The sequence below is a fragment of the Lissotriton helveticus genome, chromosome 1_2, assembly GCF_964261635.1.
Source record: "Lissotriton helveticus chromosome 1_2, aLisHel1.1, whole genome shotgun sequence".
Taxonomy (NCBI): domain Eukaryota; kingdom Metazoa; phylum Chordata; class Amphibia; order Caudata; family Salamandridae; genus Lissotriton; species Lissotriton helveticus.
In genome coordinates this window covers 110,936,444-110,959,631 of record NC_136058.1, presented here as the reverse complement: position 1 = coordinate 110,959,631, position 23,188 = coordinate 110,936,444, and the positions used below count along the sequence as shown (strand labels likewise).

General features: G+C 42.3%; 1 protein-coding gene across 1 annotated transcript in view; it reads right to left on the bottom strand.

Moving 5' to 3' along the window:
* The window catches only part of LOC144798715 (FRAS1-related extracellular matrix protein 1-like), a 1,110,445-nt gene that overhangs the window by 993,939 nt on the left and 93,318 nt on the right, over positions 1-23,188 (bottom strand). The window contains exon 3 of the mRNA XM_078669731.1: positions 7,409-7,503. Coding sequence (XP_078525857.1) covers positions 7,409-7,503 — 95 coding nt within the window. The remainder of the gene's footprint in view (positions 1-7,408; positions 7,504-23,188) is intronic.

Here is a 23,188-nt window from a genome sequence, read left to right as displayed (position 1 = left end):
TCACCTCAATATTTGATCCTTCTAACGGAATGCCGCCATTTTGTCCGGTGTGTGTCACGAACTGCCTCTTTATTTCTAAATAGCTTTTTGACTGCTTGAAACAGGCATTATAAGCATTGCATGCCTATTTCTCTCCCCAAGTTATTCAAGTGGCTGTTTTGAATTTCTCTCACATGTGCCTGCTTTATGAATGACGCTATGCTTTTTGCTGTAATTTCAAACAGTGCTGAAGCTCTATATCACGAATTCTTACGCTCATGTTGGTTCTTATTATTGTCTCTAAGTGATTTTTCATGTGCTCAAGGTCTTCAAATGCTGCCAACATTACAGGTTTTATGCTATTGTACGCTTATATGTTCTGGGCTCATGTTTTACCTCATTCATATTATATGCAGTTGTGATGCCAGCATGATTTAATGCGCCACTGGTTTGTTGTATGCACTTACCTTTGCTTCCGGCTTGTTTTATGTAGGCTTGGCTCCAAATATCCCTGCATTTCCACATTTTGCATTTTGGGGTTATGTACTCTTAAGCTTGTTCGGTAATTTTCCAAGTACGTTCTGAGAGTTTCACTAATTTACCTCTGTATTTTGTGCTCCTGCTTATTTTAATTAGACTACATTGAATTGTTTCCACATATCTCATAGTTTTGAACTTTTCACTTTTTGTATGGGGAGACTCTCTAAAGACCTACGCAAACCCTCCCCCATTGCTAAGAATCTCTTAGTTCACACAGGTTCTCGTTTTCAGTGTTTAAGTATGGAGGACTTACCTGATACCCCAACCTCAAAGGGTTCAACATCCTTGACTTCATCAATACCTGCTACCAAAAAAGGCACAATCAAAAGATTAAAGAAGGACCCTCCCTCGCCTTCTTCACAGGCGTCTTCTTCCACTACGATTGATTTAGTATTGGATGAAATAAGGGCCCTGCGTCCATTTATCGAAGAGACTAAATCCACACTCCAACAACTCTCAGACAAATGGCTTTCTGTGGAGGACAGGCTCACTGTACTCGAACAACATGTTGCCTCCATGGAGTCCTCTGTATCCAAAGTTGATCCAGTATGCACACAAATTTCGATTTTACATAAGCAGATCGAAAATTTGGAGAATGGGAGTAGGCGGAATAACCTGCGCCTTTACGGCCTTGAGGAAGGTTTGGAAGGATCTGATCCCATTTCTTACTTTGAATCCTTCTTGCCAAAACTCCTTCATTTGCCAGAAGGTACTAATCTCAATATACAGAGGGCACATCGTCTGGGCTCCATTAGAGGCACATCATATGTTGCAACAATGAAGAGACCGAGAGCAGTTATTATGTACTTGCTCGAGTATACTGACTTACTCACAGTCCTATCTGCAGCGAGAGCTATGAACCGTATCACATGGTCTGGACATCCTTTATTCTTTTCACAGGATTATGCTAAGTCAACAGCAGATCGACGTAAGGAGTTCTTGTCTCTTCGACCACAACTGCGTTCCTTGGGAGCACAATATGGGTTGTTTCATCCTTGCCTTTTTAAAGTAACTCTTAATAACAGGACCACTACGTTTGATGACCCATTGAAGTTGAAAAGTTTTCTTTATTCGCACTCCAACGATACAATGGATACCGCTTCATCTTCAGGCTCTAAGTAACTCTCTTTCAGTGTAGCGGTTTTGCTTCATTGTTTTGTAGTTACTAATTTTGCTGGTTGCTTATGTTTCACAGTCCACATAATATGTTATATTAATTGTTTGTTCAGTTTAATCTTACGTTTCTTTTCTCTTACACAGATCTTTTTCCTGCTCGTCCGGCTTCTTCCCTATGTTCTTGAGGTTCGTTGGTTCCAATCCCTCCTTTCGTCTTCCCCTTTGAGCTATGATCGCGCCATTGTCCACGTGACTTCCACCCTCCCACCCTTTGTGTGTTCCAGATGTTATGTAAGTATTTTTATTTTTCCCTTTCTCCTAGTGTTGTTTGCCATTCTTTCTTTATGGTTTCCTCTATACTCACATCCTCTTCCTTATCCTCTCTCTTACTCAGATGCGCTGAACTTTTCAACTGCTTTTTTCCTCCTTCTGTTATTTCTCTGCTTCTTTTCTATACTATCTCTCGGAGTTCTGTTTTCTTTTTCTCACTTAGCTACCCCTTTAGATAGTTGTTTGATAATGCACTATTACTCCTCTTTTTTCTTGGTCTATCTTGAATGGACTTTGATGTATTTTTATGATTTTCTCATATGTTCTTTTCTAAGTTTAATCCTTTTCTGTTATATATCTCTCTTCCTAATCATTCTCTTCCCTTATCTTTCTTTTCTGCTTTCTTGGCTTCCTTTCAAATTCTTCTTCCGACTACTTGTTCACTGGCATATATTGCATTTTGCTTCCTGTTTGCCATTGTTATATCCAGTTTGGTTTTTGATGTTTTCTTCTTTATTTCACACATGCATGAGCTTTTCATTTTTTTCTTATGTATTCCATGACTGGATTTTCTTCATTCTTGTCCTTCATTCTATTGTATACCTTTGACAATTGTTTGATGGAACGTTAGAGGTTTACATTCACCAATTAAGAGGTAAAGAGTCTTGTCCCACATTGCTAAACTCAACGCTGATATAGCATGTTTACAGGAATCCCATCTTTCAGCCGAAGAGTCTATTAAATTAAAAAGAGGTTGGGTGGGGGAGGTTTATTTTTCCCCAGGTGATGGTAAGCGCAATGGTGTCGTGATTTTGTTTTGTAAATCTCTCCCGGTCAAAATTGTCACAACTAGCACTGATCAATCAGGAAGATGGGTCCTGGTAAATTTTACCCTGGATAAGGTTCCTACATCCATACTAAACATTTACTCCCCAGTGACTGGCGATGCCTCTTTTTGGTCCTATCTGGCTCCACACATCACACAACATTTTGCTGACAATTTCCTTCTACCTGGTGATTGTAATGAGGTTCTTGACCCATTTCTAGATAGACAATCATCCAGTGCTTACATTCCCCACAAATCTGTAAACATAAACATAAACATTCACCAATATAAACTAATCGATGCATTGTGTAACCCTACTTTGCGAGAGTATTCATTTTTTTCCCCGCCTCACCAAACTCAATCAAGATTGGATTCTTTTTTTGTTTCACATCACCTCTCTCAATCCCTCATTTCTTCCGATATTGGATCCATTTTAATTTCTGATCACGCGCCAGTTTCCATATCTTTGGATGTTCTTTGTAAACCTAAGTCCGCTAAGAAGTGGCGCTTCAACAATTCTCTCCTCCTTGATTCTGATTTTGTTTCTTCTTTTACTTCCTTTTTTCACGAATATTTTTTGTTGAATCAATCTGATGAGATTCATTTTCCGGTAGTATGGGACGCTTTTAAAGCTTCAGCTAGAGATTTTATAATTCGATATGTCTCTTGTAAACGGAGGAAGGCGCAACAAACGACCAAGGTTCTCTTTTCTAAAATTAAGCGATTAGAACACTCTTATTATACTTCAAAATCCAAAGAGTGCTTAAGTGAACTCATTGCCACCAAACTTCAATTTATTAAGGATACCCCGAATAATGCTTCTAATTTTTTGCTAAAGTCTAGTGCCAAATTCTACGGTGGACAAAATAGAGCTGGAAAATTATTGGCTAATTATTTAAAAGCTAAACAACATAGGGTCAACATAGACACCATTCATGGTCGGGATGGTTCACTTAAACATAAGGATAGCGATATTTTGCAGGAGTTTCATCATTTTTACAAGTCACTCTATTCCTCTGAGTCGACTGCTTATGAAAATTCTATATCTCATTTCCTCTCTAAGATTCAATTCCTTTTGTTTCTCCCCCAGATTTTTCTCCATTGGAAACAGATATAATGCAAACAGAGCTCTTTCGTGCATTACAAACTCTGAAACATGGGAAAGCCCCGGGCCCAGATGGCTTCACAGTAGAAATCTTTTCTCTCTTTTCCAAACTGCTTATCCCCAAACTACATACTCTGATCTCTACTTTCCTTGACTCCGGTTCCGCCTCTGGTACTTTTTCTGATGCTCTTATTTGTATTCTTCCCAAGCCTGGTAAGGATCCGCAGCATTGTAAGAATTATCGTCCAATATCTCTAGTAAATATTGATTATAACATTTTCCCGAAAGCGCTGGCCCTACGTTTGGAGTCCCACTTACCTGAGCTTCTAGGCAAAGAACAGTCTGGTTTTGTTAAAGGCAGATATCTTGCAGACAATAATAGATTATTCTTAGATGTCCTCTCTAAAACTTCTCACTCATCTCACCCTCTTGCAGCCATAGCTCTAGATGCTGAGAAAGCTTTTGATAGGGTTGAATGGTTGTATCTTTTTCAGACCCTGAAATGATTTGGCTTTGGGCCAAAAATTTCCACATTGATTTCACTCTTATATTCTCACCCAAGGGCGGCCATATCGGCAAATGGTGGCTTATCCTCTTACTTTTCTCTTAACAGAGGGGTTAGGCAAGGCTGTCCTCTCTCTCCCTTCTTGTTTAACCTTGCCCTGGAGCCTTTCCTAATAAGAATTCACCAGAACAATGACATTCATGGTTTCACCTTCCGGCAATCTTACATTAAGATGGCTGTGTATGCTGATGATGTCCTGTTGTTCATGTCTCAACCCAGTTCTTCCATTCCTGCATTCCTAACTGAGGTGGACTCCTTTGCTCACGTATCCGGATACAAATTAAATAGGGACAAATGCAAGATTTTGCCCCTTACAAAATTTACTCTTAAAAATGATTTTTCTGCTTCGGGCTTTACGTGGAATACCGAGTCTATTAAATACTTAGGACTTAATTTCACGGCATCTCTTGCGGGTACAGTTGCTCGTTGTTTAGATGATTGTATTCAAAAATTAAATACCCTTACTTCCAAATGGCACCCTCTTTATCTGTCCTGGTGGGGGAGATTGGATACGATCAAGATGATGCTCTCGCCTATCATCCTCTTTACCATTTCCAATATTCCATTTTCGATTCCCTTAAAATACTTTAAGAAAATAAATTCTATTCTCTCTACCTTTCTATGGGGTCATAAAAACTCTCATATGTCTTTGATCAAACTGAAGCATCCTAAGAAGGAGGGTGGGGTGAACTTTCCTAACTTTTCTCTATACCATAAATCTTTCCTGCTACATCAAGTCTCTAGGTGGATTATGGATTCTACCTCCTCGTCTCCTCTTTGGTTGGACCTAGAGCGTTCTTTCATCTCTCCCTTCTCTTTGAAAGAATATCTCATGTTTCTCGAAAACCACAATTTATATCTACCCCTATTCTCAAACATACGTCCAAAATTCTTCCGAGTTTGCCTATCCCATCTTTTTTTGAGCAACCTATTTGACATAATATTTCTATCCTGATTGATAATAGACCCATCTTTTGGAAGGCATGGAGATCTTGCGGTCTCATATGGGTTCATCAATTATATCATCATAGTCACTTCCTTTCCTTTTCGTCAGCTGTCTCTTCCTTCCATTTTCTTCCTTCTTTCCGTACTAAATATGCCTTGCTAATCACTGCACTTCAAAATGCCCATGATGCATACCTTGCTTCTCCTTCTCTTGTTTATCCAGAACCCTCTAGTATGCCTTTATTATATTCCTTACTCCTCAAAAAAGCCAGAGCTTCCAAAATGTATGCTTTTCTTTTAACTTCATCTTCTTCTCGCATTAAAACTAAGACGGAGGAGCAGTGGGAAGAAGATTTACATGTCTCCTGGCCCATTGAAATTTGGGATAAAATTTGGCTGAAGCTGCGCAAGTGGTCTAGAGCTGCTAATGCGACTCAGACACTATTTTCTATTTATAATCGCTTATTGCTTCCACCACTCACTCTCAGCAAACAATTTCCAGAATCCACAGATCTATGCTGGTCCTGTTCAACACCACATGCAGACCTTTTCCACATGCTTTTTGATTGCCCCCTAGTCCATACTTTTTGGGTGCAGGTTTGGTCCTAGATAAATAGAATTTTTTTCTCCACACATCCCTTTTCTGTTTCACACATTTTCTTGGGGAGCGCTTCTCCTATTTGGAATCCTTGCACATTGCGTACAAGGATAATCGATTTATTGCTAGCAGTAGCTTTCCAACAAATTACCAGAAACTGGAGATACTTCACCAAAATATCGTATCAGGCTTGGTGGTATGCTGTCTGCTATAATCATAGATTAGACACGACTTTTGTTTATCCACTGACTCTGGCTGCAAAACGAAAAGAATTGTGGGATCCTGTTACCGCCTTGTTTAACGAAAGTGCCAGACGTTCTTTGCCCCTATCTCCCCTGCAGCAGGAAGTCCCCAAACCTCCATGAATGCCTCTTGCTTGTTCCATATGCTTCTTTTCTCATAATTTTCTTTTGTATTTTACACATTGTATATTTCATGTTATTATTTTTAATTTCCTGTATGGTTTACCATTATACATTTTAAGACTCATCAGTCATGCTTACAGTTTACTGTTTAACTTCAGCTGTTTTCCCTTTATTTCTCCTTTTCTTTATGACTTCTACCCAAAATTATGGTTTTTTGCTGTTAATGACATTATTGCATCTTTTCTTTTTTTTTCTTTTGTATTAGTGCTTACTCTTATGTAACGTCTTTATGGATTTATTGTGCTTATTTTGTCTGAAATTACTTTAATAAAATATTTCCTGAACTTAAAAACTACGGTTGATACTACAATGTCAGGGATTACATACTATCATGGTCTGTTGAACAAAGTGGTTATTATTTGCCCTGCAACAGATGACCTCATATAAATTAATATGACAGTATAACACATAGGTGTGGCTTCATTTTTAAAAGGGTGGGAGTCAAGCTGAGGTTACTATGGAGGATCATACAACGTAAAAGATCTTGAAGGGCACAGCAGTGTGCTGTAGAATCCTTAAAGGCTGTCAATATATATATATCCAACTGTTGCCTTTGATTATAAGAGAAGGATGTGAAGAATAAGCGCATGTTTATGAGGATTGTATGGTAACTTGCAGGTATGTGATTTCCAATAGGACTGACTCAGTATTTCATTGTTGTGCAGTCAATAACGTGATTACTAGCATCATTTGTTGTTTATTGTTGTTTATAGAGTCATGAAATGGTATAACTGTGTTAGCTAGTCCTTCATTAAATGTAAGTTAGAATACAAAGTCAAAGTTGGAAAAGTAACATCAGACCTATTCCATTTATAGTATGTAAAAGCTTTAGATGATCACTCATCATTTTTTTAAATTGCAACTATGCATTTTTATAATAAGAGGAAATACACACCAGTAAAAGTTAGTCCTATTATCATTAGGGCTGTTTATATTGGTGTACAACTGTTGTTTCAATAATTTTAGTGGAATGTGGACATATGTTAAACAAGAACAACACATATGGCCAGAGCTCAAATGTTTGTAGATAGCGCTCTACCTGTATACCCTTAACATTACAGTGTCCTCATCCAGAAGTGGGGAGCCATTATGAATGTATTTCACTTCATTAGATAGAAATTGGCAATCAAATACCTGCAAAAACACAAAAAACATATTTACCACATTGCACATATGAATATAAATAACCAGCAGTCCCCCGTAAGGTATGAAAGACAAATGACATTTTAACCATTTGAACCTGAGAATAGCATTTTGGTAGTTGATTAGTTACGCACATAGCCACGGGAATAGTTAATTAATTAATATTTTTTCAACAACTGTGTGCATTGGCATGTAATATCCTAAGGGGAGGACATTACCAAGTAGACAGTGGTGAAAACATAACATATACATCGTAGGTGAGGGCACCATCTTCACTGACTGATGAATAATAATGAGGGTGTGAATAGTGATGCTCCATTCATAATATTGCAAGCCAGATCAGTCATTTATTAGGAATAACTGAAGCAATTTTAAGAAATAGAATATAACCATTTTGTTTTATAATTGATCAAATACACCTATATGTGACTATAACTCATGCGGTTTGTTGCATTACATATAGTTCAATTATTCGTGAATAATTTATATTTTAATTATATGATTTACATTCCCTTTCACTGGGGGTAGGCCTCAATCAATGTATTCTTTGCAGTAGCACTTCTGCTAATTTTGTTCACGTTTCAAAGCATAGCACATCATTGCACAGTGGAGTATAGATGGAATCGTCATGACAGGGGAGAATAACCTTGTGAGAAGGGAAACTTCTGACAGAAGCTGTTGGAGGCATACGGGAGGCAGCGAGAGAAAATAATAACAGAAACAAGTGGAGTCCAAGGAAATGGACAAAGTGGAACAGAAAGAAGCAGAATACAGACACTCTTTTGGGACTGTTTACTTTGAATTAATATATAAGGTTTCACTTAGGAACTGAATGAAAGCAGTGTCCCATGTGCCGTGAACAGTCAAGACTGAACTTAAAGGTATATCAGGGAGAGGTGTGGCGCCGCGGCCAGGGCGACTGACGCTGGAATCTGGGGATCACGGTTCGATCCCCAGCGCCGGCGGCAGGTTAGCCCAGCACCATGTGACTCTGGGCAATAGCTTGCTTAATCTTCCCGACGGCCCCCAGCGCCTAGAGACCCTAACGGGTGATTGTGCGCTATACAAATGTGGATTATTATTAATATTATCAATGTAGAGGCAGCGGTGATTAATTAAAGAAAGTTATTACTATGTTACAATGCTTACCAGCATTATGGGCAGCATGATAAACCCCGATCAATGTGGTAGGGATAGCCTTTGTGTTGCGAGAGGGCAACATGCCGAAGCGCTTGCACTTTATATACTGGGAGATATTGAAAAGCATGAGTGAACATAAGTATGTAATGTGGCAGTTTATAAAGCATTACAACTCTGTAGTGAATTTTAGCATGACGTTCTTCTATGAATAAGCGTTTAACCGCTATATAAAAAATAATTGAGCAAATACTACAGAAGAAAGATCATAATTAACTATGGAAATACAAAAGATTGAAAAGCAAGAAATAATAATAACAATTTCACACCAATAAAGATTAAGGATAAGCTTTAAGAGACATGATACTACATACTTGTTAGACCTGGCATCATTGGCGTGAGTCTCCCTTCCATTTTTACTGATTGCCTCCTCTGTTTTGATATGTTTTTGCTGGTTATATACTTTGGGCACCGTGCCACTGCTAATCAGTGCCACAGTGCAAGTGCTCCCTATGTTAAATTGATGTACTAATTAGTAATTCCATGATTGGGTTATTTGATTTACTTGCCAGACCCTAGTACAGTGCACCATGTGTGCCCAGGGCTTGTAAATCAAATGCTGCTGGTGGGCTTGCAGCACTGGTTGTGCCACCCACAGAAGCAGCTTGTAAAGTGTGTCTTAGGCCTGCCATTGCAAGTCCTGTGTGCAGGGCAATAAAGGGTGATGGACAGAGGGTGGCAGAGAATTTCCAAAATGGGATGATCGCTATTGATGAGTGGATGGCAAGGAATTGCCTGAAGCTCAACTCCAATAAAACGGAGGTGGTTATCTTTGGCAATCTTACACCAGCATGGTCCGCCGTTTGGTGGCCATCGGCCTTAGGTACACCTCCCTCCCCTACGGTCAAAGTGAGAAATTTGGGTGTCACTTTTGACAACCAGCTTAATTTCATGGCTCATGCAAATAAGGTGGCAGCTAACGCCCACTTTAAACTTAGAACGGTAAGGAAAATTATACCGTATCTACCAGACTCAGCAGCCAAAACGCTAGTCACTACTCTAGTTTTGACATCACTAGATTACTGCAACGGTCTGCTGCTCAATGCTCAGAGCAGAGTTATTAAAAAATTACAGACCGTGCAGAATGCTGCTGCTCGCGTTCTGTCAAAAAAAACCAAATTTGCACCCATTTCAGACACCCTGAAAAACTACCACTGGTTGTCCATCCACAATAGGGTAAAATTTAAAGCTTTGTGTACAGTCTACAAGACACTGCAGGATCAGGGACCTCGTTTCCTTAAAAATAAACTGACCCCGTACAATCCATCTAGACCCCTTCGTTCCTCATCACTTAACCAACTAGAGGTTCAACGTAGTCGAACAACTTCTTGGGGTGATCGCCGCTTTTCAATTGCAGCCCCTAGACTTTGGAATACTCTTCCAAATCACATAAAAACCTGCCCCTCTCTTCTTCAGTTCAGAAAGAAACTGAAAACCTGGTTATTCAATCAGTAAGCCACACCTTTTCTGGATCAGGGTGAGACAACAATGCATTTTCAGCGCCGAGACGCCCATGGGTAATTGTACGCGCTTTTATAAATACCAAAAAACATAAAAAAAACATAAACAGTCTGTGACTGCCATGTCGATTTGGCAAGTGCATCCACTTGCCAGTCCCTAAACCTTCCCTTTGCTGCATATCGGACACCCCTATGGTAGGCCCAAGAGCAGGGTGCATTGTAAGTATAAGGTAGGACATGCCCTGGTGGGTAGCATGTCCTAATAGTAAATTACAGCCATTTTCGTTTTTCACTATTGCAAGGCTACCTGTTCTCCGTAGGCTGGAATCGGCAGTTAGATTATTACATTCTTATAATCCTAGCTGACTCAGGGTGACAAATGCAAAAAGAACAATAGATGTACAGAATGCAGAACAATGGCATACAATCACCACAGTACAGAGATTTGAGCCAAAATCCATAGTTTTTTTGTTCACCATGCTATTCCAGTTTGAACCCAGTCATATGCAAATCAGTCTTGACCCTGTGCCCAATGGGAACAGTCCAGCCAGGATAGCTCGACTCCAGTGGCATGGAGACGGAACCCACATCTGGGCATACCCGTCCAACTTGGGGTGACAAATGCAAAAAGAACAATTGATGAACAGAATGCAGAACAATGTCATACATTCACCCCAGCACAGAGATCTGGGCCTACATCCATCGTTTTTTTGCTCACCATGCCATTCCAGTTTTAACCCAGCAATAGCTCGCTGAATATGTTTGATGTCAGCGTTGCAAAGAAATATAAGAAGAAAGGCAGCAGTGGTTGTGATGACAGAGGTTTGCAAAATAGGGTAGCTACAACAGGTCCAGTCAGAAATCAGCAGCTCCTTTAAGAAATTGGAACAAAAAGGTTGACAAGCAGTAATGTTTTTCCAGTGAATCTCTTTAAGTGGGATGTGCACATGTTGAGAATAAGGAGGTGATCAAAGCAGAGAGCCCTGCCTCCTCAACAGTCCCCTTAGAGACGTGGTCCTCAACAGTCCCCTTAGAGACGTGGCTGCACACGAGGCAGATGTGATGAGACATGGCAGAGAAACCTGCCATACTCTTCGCCCACCAAAACTTTATCAATACCTCTCCACTAAGTCCCCACAAGATCAGGAAGCCACCATTCAGCCAGGAAGTGTTCCCCTATCCTCTCATCGGCATAGTAAATCATTGTCATGAGGTATGACACTATGGTTAGAGTGCGGCTGCCATCTTGTGTCATGCGTGCTACTGTCCTGAAGTGATTGGTTCTAGTGAAATAAATCTACATCCATTGAAACAATACTTTAGCAAATTATATTTAGGTCTCACTATTTAGGTTCGGTGGAATGTTTATGTGATTCAGACCTCATGGTCAGACGGTGACATTGGACAGACTTAGAGGACTTACCATGGACTTTTAGAAAGGAGCAATGGATATGTAATAATTAAAGATGCAAGGAAGAATGTCCTTTAGTAAGCAGTTTGCCAAGATAAACTGCAATGGGAAGGTGGTGGAAGATGCTTTGTTGAAAACATAAAAGCAGTGATAACTGTTTAACAGATTGGGATGGGCTCTAGAGGGAAGGCAATATATGACACAGCCAAAGGTGTTACTTGAAGAGGAATTGTGTTGCAGATGAGACACATCATCAACTCTGCTGGTGAGGAGGGAACCAACATTGCTTTAAATTATGTGAACAAATTGTGAGAAGGGGAGAATAACGTAAGACTCCTCACTTTAAGATAATACACTGGTGCATGGTAAAATAATTGGGAATGAGGACAAAGAGCTACAGGACATTTCAATGCTAAATATTATTTCTCTATTAACATCAGAATTGAATGCTGGAATAGGTGAAGTAATAGATTACTTAGAGGGAGTCCCTGGACCTCTGGGAGGAGATGGAACCTCTTGCCCTTCTCTGTGTTATCCCCGACAATTTGCAGGTATGATTGGACAGCATCTGTATATGTGCTTGGCAGCAGTACCAGAATGTCATATCTGCAAGTATGTGCTTTAACTGAAAAGCAATAACTATATTTGGCATGCCAGATGTTAGAAATGGGGTTACTGGTTGACTGAGATGTGAGCGTTTGTGAAGCAGCAAGCACAATCCTTGTCAGGGTAAGTCTCCATTTAAACTCAAAATTAATGTATGCTCACCCTCTGGTCGCTTGGCACAGTGCAGTCAGGCTTAGCTTGGAGGCAATGTGTAAAGTATTTGTGCAACACTTCAAACAGTAAAACACCACACAAAAAGATCCCACACCAGGTTATAAAAATAGATCTAAATTTAATAAATAATACAAGACCAAAACCAACAAAAATAAAATCCAATTAGTAGAAGTGGAGATATTGATTCAAGTTCATAGTGAGAAATAGAGCCAAAAAGTACAAAGCGCTATTGGGGATATCTAGTTGCACCGGACAGGACAAAGTCAAAAGTTTAGACCAACCACAATGGAACATGGGCTGACTACAGGGACCCACTTTGGCCTGCTGAACAGTGTACCTTAAATCCTGGCCCTGGAGCATTGCATGGATCTGTGAAGATGGGTTGCACAGCCGAGGTGATATGTCGGTTGCAACAATAATGCGGATCCTGTGAATGGGGCTTTCTCTGTGAAGTCCTGGTGTCAGGGATGTGAAGTGCAGCTGAGGTGATGAGTCAATTCTGATGAGCAGTAAATCTGTGCTGCAGAGTTTTCAGTGTTGTCCTTGAGGCTGCCTTCAATTAGAGATGCAGATATCCGCAACAGGGAAAGCATAGTGCAGTGCTGGTTCTGAAGGTGATGCGTCAGTCCCAAGATGCGGCAATGCAAGTCTTTTGCAACGGGCTCAATCAATGCAGCAACAGCAATGTGCCATTTCAGCTCAGGGATACATCGCTCAGCAGAGGAGATTTATCTGTTCAACTCAGCAATGCATAGCTCAGCAGAGATGATTTGTTGGTTCCGCCGACAAGCACCTCAGGCCCACTTACAAGGGTCTAGGACTACGGTGGCACCACTTGGCAGGGTAAACTCACAGATGGCAGAGTCTTGGAACAGGGGGCTTGGAAGCTTATTATGTCCCTGAGGATACAGATAAGGAGGCCAGCCAACTAGCCTTTGGAGTCACTCTGGGTTCAAGAAATGCAGGTCCAGTCCTCCTCACCCAGGCAAAACGGCAGCAGATCAGCGCAGCAAAGCAGGAGTACAGCAGAGTGCAGTCCAGTGGAGCGGCAGCCCTTCAGCAGCACAGTAGCATGTTCACTTTAGGCCCTCAAAGTGAAGATTGAGGTGGTTCATATGGACAAACCTTAAGGGGTTTCTAGGGGTCTTGATATACACCAGGTAGGTAGACTCCCCCTTCCGCTCCTTCACCTCATATAAGCCTGTCCAGTAATCTGGGAGAGCTCTGGATGCCACAGGCTCCATAACCCACACCTATTGGCAAGCTGAATGTCTACCAGAGTGGCCTTCTGGTCACACCAGAGCTTCACAACTACGTGACTGGCCTCAATATTGCCTGTTGTCTTTTCCCAGAAAAGGTGCATCTGGTTGAAGAGGGTCAGCATGTAGCTGACAACATCCCGTGGGAGTTTTCTAGGAGTTTGCTCCCACCCCTCTTTTACAAGGCTAAGAGAACATCTGACAAGCCGACCATAGAGAAGTTCAAAGAGGCTAAACCCTGTAGGCAAAGAGAAGGCATGGAAGGAGGATGTCTAACTTACACCTCCTGGGCTCAGGTAGGCCCATTATCATGCCTTCCAAGGTCTTCTTGCATTTCTCCTCAAGACCATTAGTTTGGGGGTGAGAGGGCGTGGAGAACTTGTAAGTTACTCCCCACTCATCCCACATGTACTTCAGGTACCCTGACATGAAGTTGGTGTCTCTATTAGACATTACCTCTTTGGGGAACCCCACACAGGGAAAAATCCCTATCAGGGCCCTGGCCATCACAGATATAGTCACCGACCTCAGAGGGATGGCCTCTAGGTAGCGAGTGGCATGGTCCACCCTGACCAGGACCAACCTGTTGCCTAAATCTGTCTTGGGGTTCAAGGGTCCAACAATGTCCATGTCTACCCTCTTAAAGTGCCAATGACAGTTAATGGGGTCAGGGGAGCCTTGAGCTTTTTCCCTTACTTCTCACTGGCCTGGCAGGTGGGACAGGACCTACAGAAAGCATCCAGGCCAATAGAAGTGAGCAGCAAGTTCTGGCCTAGGCCTCGTCTTGCCCCAGATGTCCTGCCAAGGGTATGTCAGACCCAGTGCAAAGGTCTGTAACACTGTGGGTTTCCTGCACACAGCCTTTATCAGATCCATAAGACTTAGGCTCACTATATATGAGGTCATTTTACCAAAAGATCAAGTGTTCTCCAGAGGTGTCACCTGCTGTCTGGGCCTCAGCTTGCCATCTCAGGCCCTCCAAAGTGGGGCACTCTTTCTGCACCTTGCAGAATTCCTGCCTGGTAGGCCCACCCTCACCTTGCCAACCAGCATTCTCAGGTAGGTCACTCAGGGCGGCAATGTCCACCCTGGTTTGGCTCTGGGGCATCCTCTTTAGGTGCCTCGTTAACCTTGACTGTGGGAACCTCAGGGGCTGGTTTCCCATGCACCTTGCCCCTCCCCTCCATGGCAGTTGTCCGGGCCATTGTTCTAGACACCAGACGCCATTGACTCCTGGGCAGCCATGGACCATGTGGCCATACAGACCAATCAGGCAATCCCAACATCCAGACAGTGTGCTCCAGGTCAGTACCAAACAGACAATCTACAGACATGACAGGGCTTGCAGCTATTTTTAAAGAACCTGAGACCCTCAAGGGGAGAGTCATTGGTAGATGGCTCTCACTGATTGTCGGTGATTCTGATTTGATGCAATGTGCAAGGGAGGACCTGCTCTGAGGACACCAGCTAACACTTTACAGTAGTCATGCTGGCTCCTGTGTCTCTCAAAGCCTCCACCCATTGCCCATTGATGGTGACCCACTGACTCTATTTTGAAGTATTGGCAGGCATATGGGCTTTTGCCGCCATCTCCTTATCCCCCAGGGGAAACTAGGCTTCTGAAAGTTAACTGGGACTACCTCCTCTCTAGCGCTACACTTGCCAACCCAGTTGTCTGCCCACCGATGGGGGGCTGTGCTCTTTTGAGACATTTGGAGTCGCCCTTGGAGTGGCCATACTTGTAGCACTCTGTGCACTGGGGTACAACCTCCTTGTCTGCTTGTCAAAGAACCCCTTCTTGTTAGGGTCAGACTGGGACTGGCTACCACTACTCCCATGAGAATTATTTCGGGGACCTTTAGAGAACTCCTTATTATTACGTTTTTCTCCCCCTTTCTTCTGGTGGGAATCCTGATCACCCTTGTGGCAGTTCCTGCCAGATATCTTTTTGGACCCTCTGGTGCTAGCCCAGAGGTCTCCCTCCTCAGCAATCTTCCTAGGGTCAGTCAGCTTGCTGTCAACAAGGTGCTCTCGCAGCTCTGGAAAACAGATACTGAGCATGTGCTTTCTCATAATCAGATTGTACGGCCCATTCTAATCATTCACTTTACTGGCCCGCACCCAACCATTCAGTACCTTACTGGGGTAATCCACAAAATCTACCAAGGACTGGTTTGGAAGCTTCTGACTGTCCCTGAACCCAAGGTGCTACTTTTCAGGTGTCAGTTCAAACTTGTCAATCAAAATGGCTTTCATGGGAGTGTGTAGGCATGTGTTTTCACAACCCAATCCTAGTGCTCATCTGGAATCCTGTGAACCCTCAGGGATACCTTATAGGCCGAAAAACATTGGCCAGTACATTTGTCAGTATCATTTTCCACCACCTAACTGGGCTCCAAGTCTTTGAGAATGCAAACTATTTTGTCCCCTTCAGACACTGTGGGTGTGTTGTCACCATCACGGTTGGACTCTGCCTGCCTGGCTTTGATGTTCAGCTCCTTTAGACTCCGTTCTTGAGGCAGCAAGATTGCCTTCTTCTCTAAGACTCATTTTGACTCAGCCTTCTTTGCATCCAAGGCTGGTTTCTTCTACTCTGACTCCATCTTTAACATGGACATTTCCAGTTTGAATTTCATCTTGTCCCTCCTCTCCATCAGTTCCTCTGGAGACAAGTTGTGAGAAGGAAAACTTCTCCCTGCTCTGGCTGGAGGCTCCATTTGAATTGGTTCCTCAGAGGGGTTCTCCTCAAGCCCTTCCATCTCATCACCCTCTCCTGTGGCTTCAACCAGTGTAAGGTGAGCTTTTGCTTAGGACCTCAGTGTCTTTTCTAATTCTACCTTCCTGGTTGTGCTCTTAGCAGGAAGCCCCCTCTCCTTGCCGAACTCCTTGAGCTGTGCCACTGTGTAGACGTCCATGTTGGCTAGCTCAAACTCCATTCTTGCAGGTGCAACACTTCAAACACTAAAACAGTGAAAACCACCACAAAAAAGACCCCACACCAGGTTAGAAAAATAGATCTGAATTTAATAAATAAACCACAACCAAAGCAGCTTAAAAAAATCCAATTGGTATAAATGGAGATATTGAATTCTAAAGTTTATAGTGACAAATAGCACCAAAATACGCCAAAGGCTATTGGAGATATCTGACCACACCAGACTGCACAAGCTAAGGGTGACAACGATAGAGAATCGGCCGGCTACAGGCGCACAGTTAGGCCCCCAGAATAAAGTACCCTAAATCCTGGTTGCGGAGCATTGCCCAGATCAGCGGAGAAGATGCGTTGCACAGTCAATAAGATGCATCAGTTCCAAGATGTGCTGAGGCTGTTGTGTGAGGTCCTGTAGCATCAACATTAAGGATCCCATCAACAGGACTCAGAATGTGAAGTCTAATGTACAGGATGTGATGCAATGCGTCAATTCCGTTGAGCGGTGATGCAGCAATGAGGTTTTTCAGAGTTGACGTAGAGGTTGCTGTTGATGAGAGATGTGGGGATCCATGTTGGGGAAAGCATTGTGCAGTGGCAGTTCGGAAGGCGATGCGTCAGTCCTAAGATGAGGGTTGCAGCGACTATGCAAGCCTTTTGTGACAAGTCCAATACACACAGCAGCAGCGATGTGTCGGTTCTACTTGGCGATGTGCCGCTCAGCCACGGAGATGCGTTGGTTCTGCTTGGAGATGCGTCACTCAAGACAGAACATCCCCTCTTGTTTCTCTCCTTCCCCACCATGTCTGACTTCAATCTCGAAACAAGCCTGGTTTCTTTCTGAATGAAAAGGAGCTACTGCATGCTACCCACCATTTTTGCTCAGAGGGCACCATCTCTCCTTATGCTATCAAGGTAAATTAGCCCCATACACCCTTTTTATTGTAAAACATTCAAACGTGTGATGCAGTGGACCCCTGGGCAAAAGTGTTACTGCATCTGTTTCACTAATGATAAGTGCAGACGTTTGTTAACAACATAGGCTCCCATCTCACACCATCTCTCTCATCTCTCTGCATCCCTCTCATCTCTCTGATATCCAAATCAAGGTGTCTCCTCCGACACTAATGTTTCCTCTCCCTTATGTTCATTGCTCCAAGGCTTCAAAGAAGCACTGGCACAGCAAGTATTCCCTGGCTCTCCAATACAATGGCTGTACCAACAATACCTACAGCTTCAGGCTGTCCCCTGTGCCCACTCAACAGGGCCATTACTTTTAGGCCAGAGGCCCAAACAGGTTTTCTGCCACTTTGTGTAAAAAACAGCAACATAAAAGCACATTTACCCCTCCCACCTCCTCTGTTGCTTGGGCCCTGTTTTGTGTGCAAAAATAGTGACTTGAGCCCTAATGCCAGTAAGCAAAATGCACCCCGTGTTTTTTTAATAGTATCACTGCCATAACTGAGTTCCACTACCCACTCAGTGGGTGGGTGGGGGGGTCCTGTGCTGTGAAACAGTAGAGAACTGAAGAAGAAGCATGCCTTCTCACCGAGGTGCCTGCTACCCGAAAGAAATGGAAATGTGTGCAGTGGTTAATCATCAAATATATAGGCTGCTTTGGAGTCAGTGTAGCTTTTTATTAGAGGAGTCAATCAGCTACATGGTGACACACATTTATTCTTTTCGAGAGGTAATATATGTGTCCATTAAAAAGAGCGCACATTTTGTAATGGACAAATAAAAATAGATTTACATTTTAAATATAGTATGAGTGCTTATCACTGAAATTTGTTTTTTAAAGCACTTGTTTTTCCTTAAACAGTATTTATGCAGTGTAATACAATTTTAAAATAATGGCATTCATAGTGCTTTCTGTCACAGACTGGGACCTCGTAGTGCTATAAACAAATCACTATTCCTCATTGCACCAATAAGGATGTAATTATGTGGCTCTGTCTGGTCACACACTAAGCCATCAGCAGTGATCACAATAGCCAACTGAGGTTTCATAAGGTAAAATATCATTTTTACATTTGATTAGTTTGACTTGTTTTTATTTGAGGTGTGTGCATTGTTTTATATGCAGTTACCCAAAGGTTAACGAAAAACAATAAAATGGCTCTGAAAGTCTGCACTGATCAATCAAAAGGAGGGCCTGAGAGGCCTAAGGTGCGTCAGATGATCAACCATGTATTGCCGTTCATGGTTAAAGGGTTTGAAATATCAGGTACATTTTGGTACTTTAATTGTTTGAAGTCCATGGCAGCACAGGACCAACACCCAAGCATGCATCGTATATATGTACATTAGTAGAAGGGGAATATTAAATTGCAGTGATTTCTAAAAATAATAACAGTGCAAGAACAGGAAATTCTACAGCCTGAATTCTGTTGAATTTCAACCCAATGTTTTCTCTCTCTCTCTCTTTCTCTCTCTCTGTTCCCCTCTCTGTAACTTTCTTGTGGTCTTGCATTTCCTTTGGATCTTTGATGCTCTACCAGATCGCTCTTTCTAGGAACCTTTCCAGTCTTTCTCTCTCTCGTTCTCATTCTCTTGTTCTCCTTCTCACCCTCTTCCTTCTGAGTTCCTCCTCTGCTCATAATCCTGCAATCACATAGCACTTCTTCTCCTTTTTCAATCCTGACTTATCCATAGGACTATTCTGTCTTCTTTCACAAAAGTCTTTCCTCCTCTGACTCTTCTCATCCCATCACTATCAAGATCCATAGCAACTTCTTCACTTTTCCTTCCTCCACCACAGTCCCTTGAACTCATCTCCCCTCTTACTTTTCTCCACCTCAATTCCCCGGTGCAAAATTATTTTGCTCTCATCATCATATTGTCCCTCAGACCTCCACCACTTTGGCCTAGTGGGCCTTCGACAAAAAATCCTAGGAGAAGGTTTCTCCCAGGTGAGCTGCAAGTGAAATTTGCATAGAACAGATGTTTCACAAAGGTAACATTTTGGGCAGGCCAACTTGAGTGGAAGCATGTTGCCAGATGGCCACCATGCTCCCTGCCAGCAGTTGGGTCTAAAATCAAAGGTAGTAGTACAGCTGTAATCTTATGTGGTACATTACCCCACTCCACCTTCCAAACTTGAAATGTTACTTCAAAGGCAGTCGCAGCAGCGTTGCACCTTCCAAAAGACACACTAAACAGCCAGAGTATAAGTACCATTTATGCATGTTTTTCTCCCACACAAAACATATACGTCATTGGCAATAGCAATAGAAGCTTACCTCAAAGACAGTACAGGTACAGCATAAGCAGCAGAAAGAGGAACCTAGGGCCCCTGCTGACAACAACATTGTATGAAGGCTGGTGAGAGGAGCAGAGTTATGCCATGAGGATCACCCCAGACAGAAACGAGCAAATTAGCCTTAGCCGTGCTTCTATAGGAATAGTCGTGCTGAGACTGAGAGCCAGAACCCTCAGAACAAGAGCACAAACAGCCCTAAACCTGTGTTGGCCCATTCGCCCTGGTGATTGAGAACTATGATGGAGTGAGCACAGGACCCAAGTCTAGGCTCTTACAGCGTGGCGCTGATGAAAGCGCAAAAGTAATGGGTGTAAGGCTTGAATTACTCTCTACTGCTGATAACAGCTTGAGGCTGCATTCCAGTCCATCATTTTTTTGCTCGCCATGCCATCTCTGACAGAAACCAGCCATGCTCCAATATTTGCATCACAGTGAATAACATGTTCTAACCTTAACTCAGTGATATCCACTTTATCACCTGTGACAGGTGAAAGATTGGACAGCCCTGCTAGAGTTCCAAATATCTTCAGGTTGCTCATAGATATCTGTAGATGGCACACAAATGGCATATATACCTACCTACATACACCCAGCTGTATATAATGAGGAGTAAGCAGGCTTATATATGGAAGGTTTTTTTTTAAATGTCAAAACAATCTTTCTTTTGTGCATTTTACTTCTAATAATTCTGCGCACTATCACTGGCTTAACAGCCCCAATAAATAAACAAAACTCTATAAAGATGTACGTTACATTCAATACATTGGTCTAAATGTATGGACTTTTCTGTGGAAAGCAAATTTCTTTTGGCATAGCACACCCTTTTAACTGCCATGTGATGGGTATTTATTGTGGCTCACATGTGAAAGTGGAAGAATTGCTGGATACTCCTGCTATCTTACTCGTTGATTTGTGTGGGATGTGATAATGGCATTTTGTACCCCTGCCGATTTTCACAAATCGACATTAAATATGGTAGGTCATTGTTTTTTGTTATGGCATTGAAATAAACATGTATTTAATATGAGATGAGAAGGCAGCAGCGATTTCCGAAGGTAATAAAAACACCTAGACGCTTGTCTGGGTTCTAAACCGTAACTGTAGGGAGCACTTTAGATGTAACTCAAGGTCAAGCCAGTAGCCTCAGCCCTGGCAACAGAATTTGAGGTGGGGGGGAGGGGGCGGTAGAGAGTGTTGCGCGCCTGTCTTGGACCGTTAATTCACACTCCCTGACCCTGCTCCACTCGGAATTACTTTCCTGGCCCGTTTCCATGGACTTTAACTGCTGCATGTAAATGAAGACAACCTAGAAAGGCCGTTTTGCGCTTCCAAGCTGTCTTCATTTACATGTAATTGCAGACCCATTTGCGGCCCCCTGGGAACACTTCCACGGCACCCCAGGGGGGCGCGCCCCACAGTTTGAAGACCTTTCTTCTAGAGGCTGACACATACATTTGAAGCGCACAGATGTCCTGCCATCCCTGCCCTGGCTCCAGATTAACTACAAGAGGTGTGCAACCCTTTGTGTGGGGACAAGACACAGCTTATACAGGTCTAAGTGAGGCTGGGGCCATCTCCTACCTCCCATACCATCAGTGATTGCCCACTCACACCTAAGCTGTCTAGGAGGAATACACAAATCCCAACTGCCAACTACAACCAGTCATGTGACCAGAGGCATGAGCAGGATCCAAATGACTCAGGCAAGAAAATGCCAACTGTTACACACACAGTAAGAGAGCTTGTCCGCTGTTGACACTTGAAGTCAAAATCTTGTTTTTTATGTTTAGTATTTATGGATTTGAGACAGGTCTATAAAAAAGACATTAGTTTTATATGTTTATTATATGTGTTTCATGTTATGGATATTTATGTATTTAACAATATGTGATTATGTTTGTCTGTATATGGGTTTATGTTGTACAATGTCGTGACAGTGTTGTATTGTTATGTTTACAGCCCTGAAGAAGCCCACATGGGCGAAACGCGTTGGCTGTCTTGCACAATCTGCTTGTATAAACCCAAAACGGTGAATAAAAGGATTCATGACCATACTGAGTATGGTTTGCCTCTGACATCGTAACTTCTCTCTGGCCTATGGACTAACCTCAGAATTGGGTTTAGACGTCTCTATATATGTGCCTCTCTTACTGTGTGTGTATTTTTTGTATTAAGGACCACCAACGGTGGCTGCTCTTGAGAGGTGGGCACGTCTTATGAGACCGGTTAGAAAACATTAATTGAGTTTCCATTATATTGTGTAAAACACAGATATTGGTGCGGCATCGCATATCCTGCCACGCAAACCAGTGTGTCAAAATGCCAACTGTCTAAAAGTGACATTTTCAGAATTGTAATTCAATCCACCAAAAGTTAGGATTTTAAATTAGGATTCCAGAGATCTCAATCTTGAACCAATTATATTGTCACATTTGGAAATTACACTTATAAAATGTGATGAGCTAATCCCAATATTATTCCATGGGAGATATAGGCCTTGCAGTAGTTGAAAAGAAACCTAAGTTTTACATGTCCTGGTAGTGAAAAAGTATTAACAGCACATGTTGTGCTTTTTAAATACAATGCACACTGCCCTCTGGGCTGTCCAGGGATAACTCTAAAGGTGACTTAGGTGTACTAAAAAGGAAGGTATAGGCCTTTTGCCAGGTCGAAATGTCAGTTTAAACTGCACACACAGGTTACGCAATGGCAGGCCTGAGACATGTTTAGATGGCTACTTAAGTGGATGGCACAATCAGTGCTTCAGGCTTACTAGTATCATTTAATTTACAGGCCCTGGGCACTTTACTAGGGACATATAAGTAAATTAAATTTGCCAATTGGGGATAAGCCAATATTATCATGATTCAAGGAGAGAGCACACGAACCTTAGCACTGGTTAGCATTGGTAAAGTGCTCATATTCCTAATACCCGCAAAAACAAAGTCAGAAAAAGTAAAGGATGACAACAAAAAGTGGGCGTACATGTAAGGCGTAATTGGGGTGCACTAAAGTCTACAGATGACCAAATTTGAAAAAGAATGAACAGGGATGGAGATATTGTTCATTAATTCAGGAAGCAAACACGAATATAATGGCATTGAAACACAATCTGTTCAACAAATCTGCTGCTGAAGATTAAGATCCTCACTGCAACTCTCCAAGAAAGAACATGGCTTGGGTTTTCCCAACCCTCAGAGTTATTGATAACATGGTTATCAGCAACCCGGGGGCGGGGGTAGAGGGGAAGACCTGTGAATTTAGGGCCGTTACAAGTGGAATCCTAAGGTTCCTTTTAGAGATAAGGAATTGCTGGGGCAATTGGTAATTCCAGATTAGGTTCCTTCATTCATTTTACTTTTCCTTAGATTTTCACAC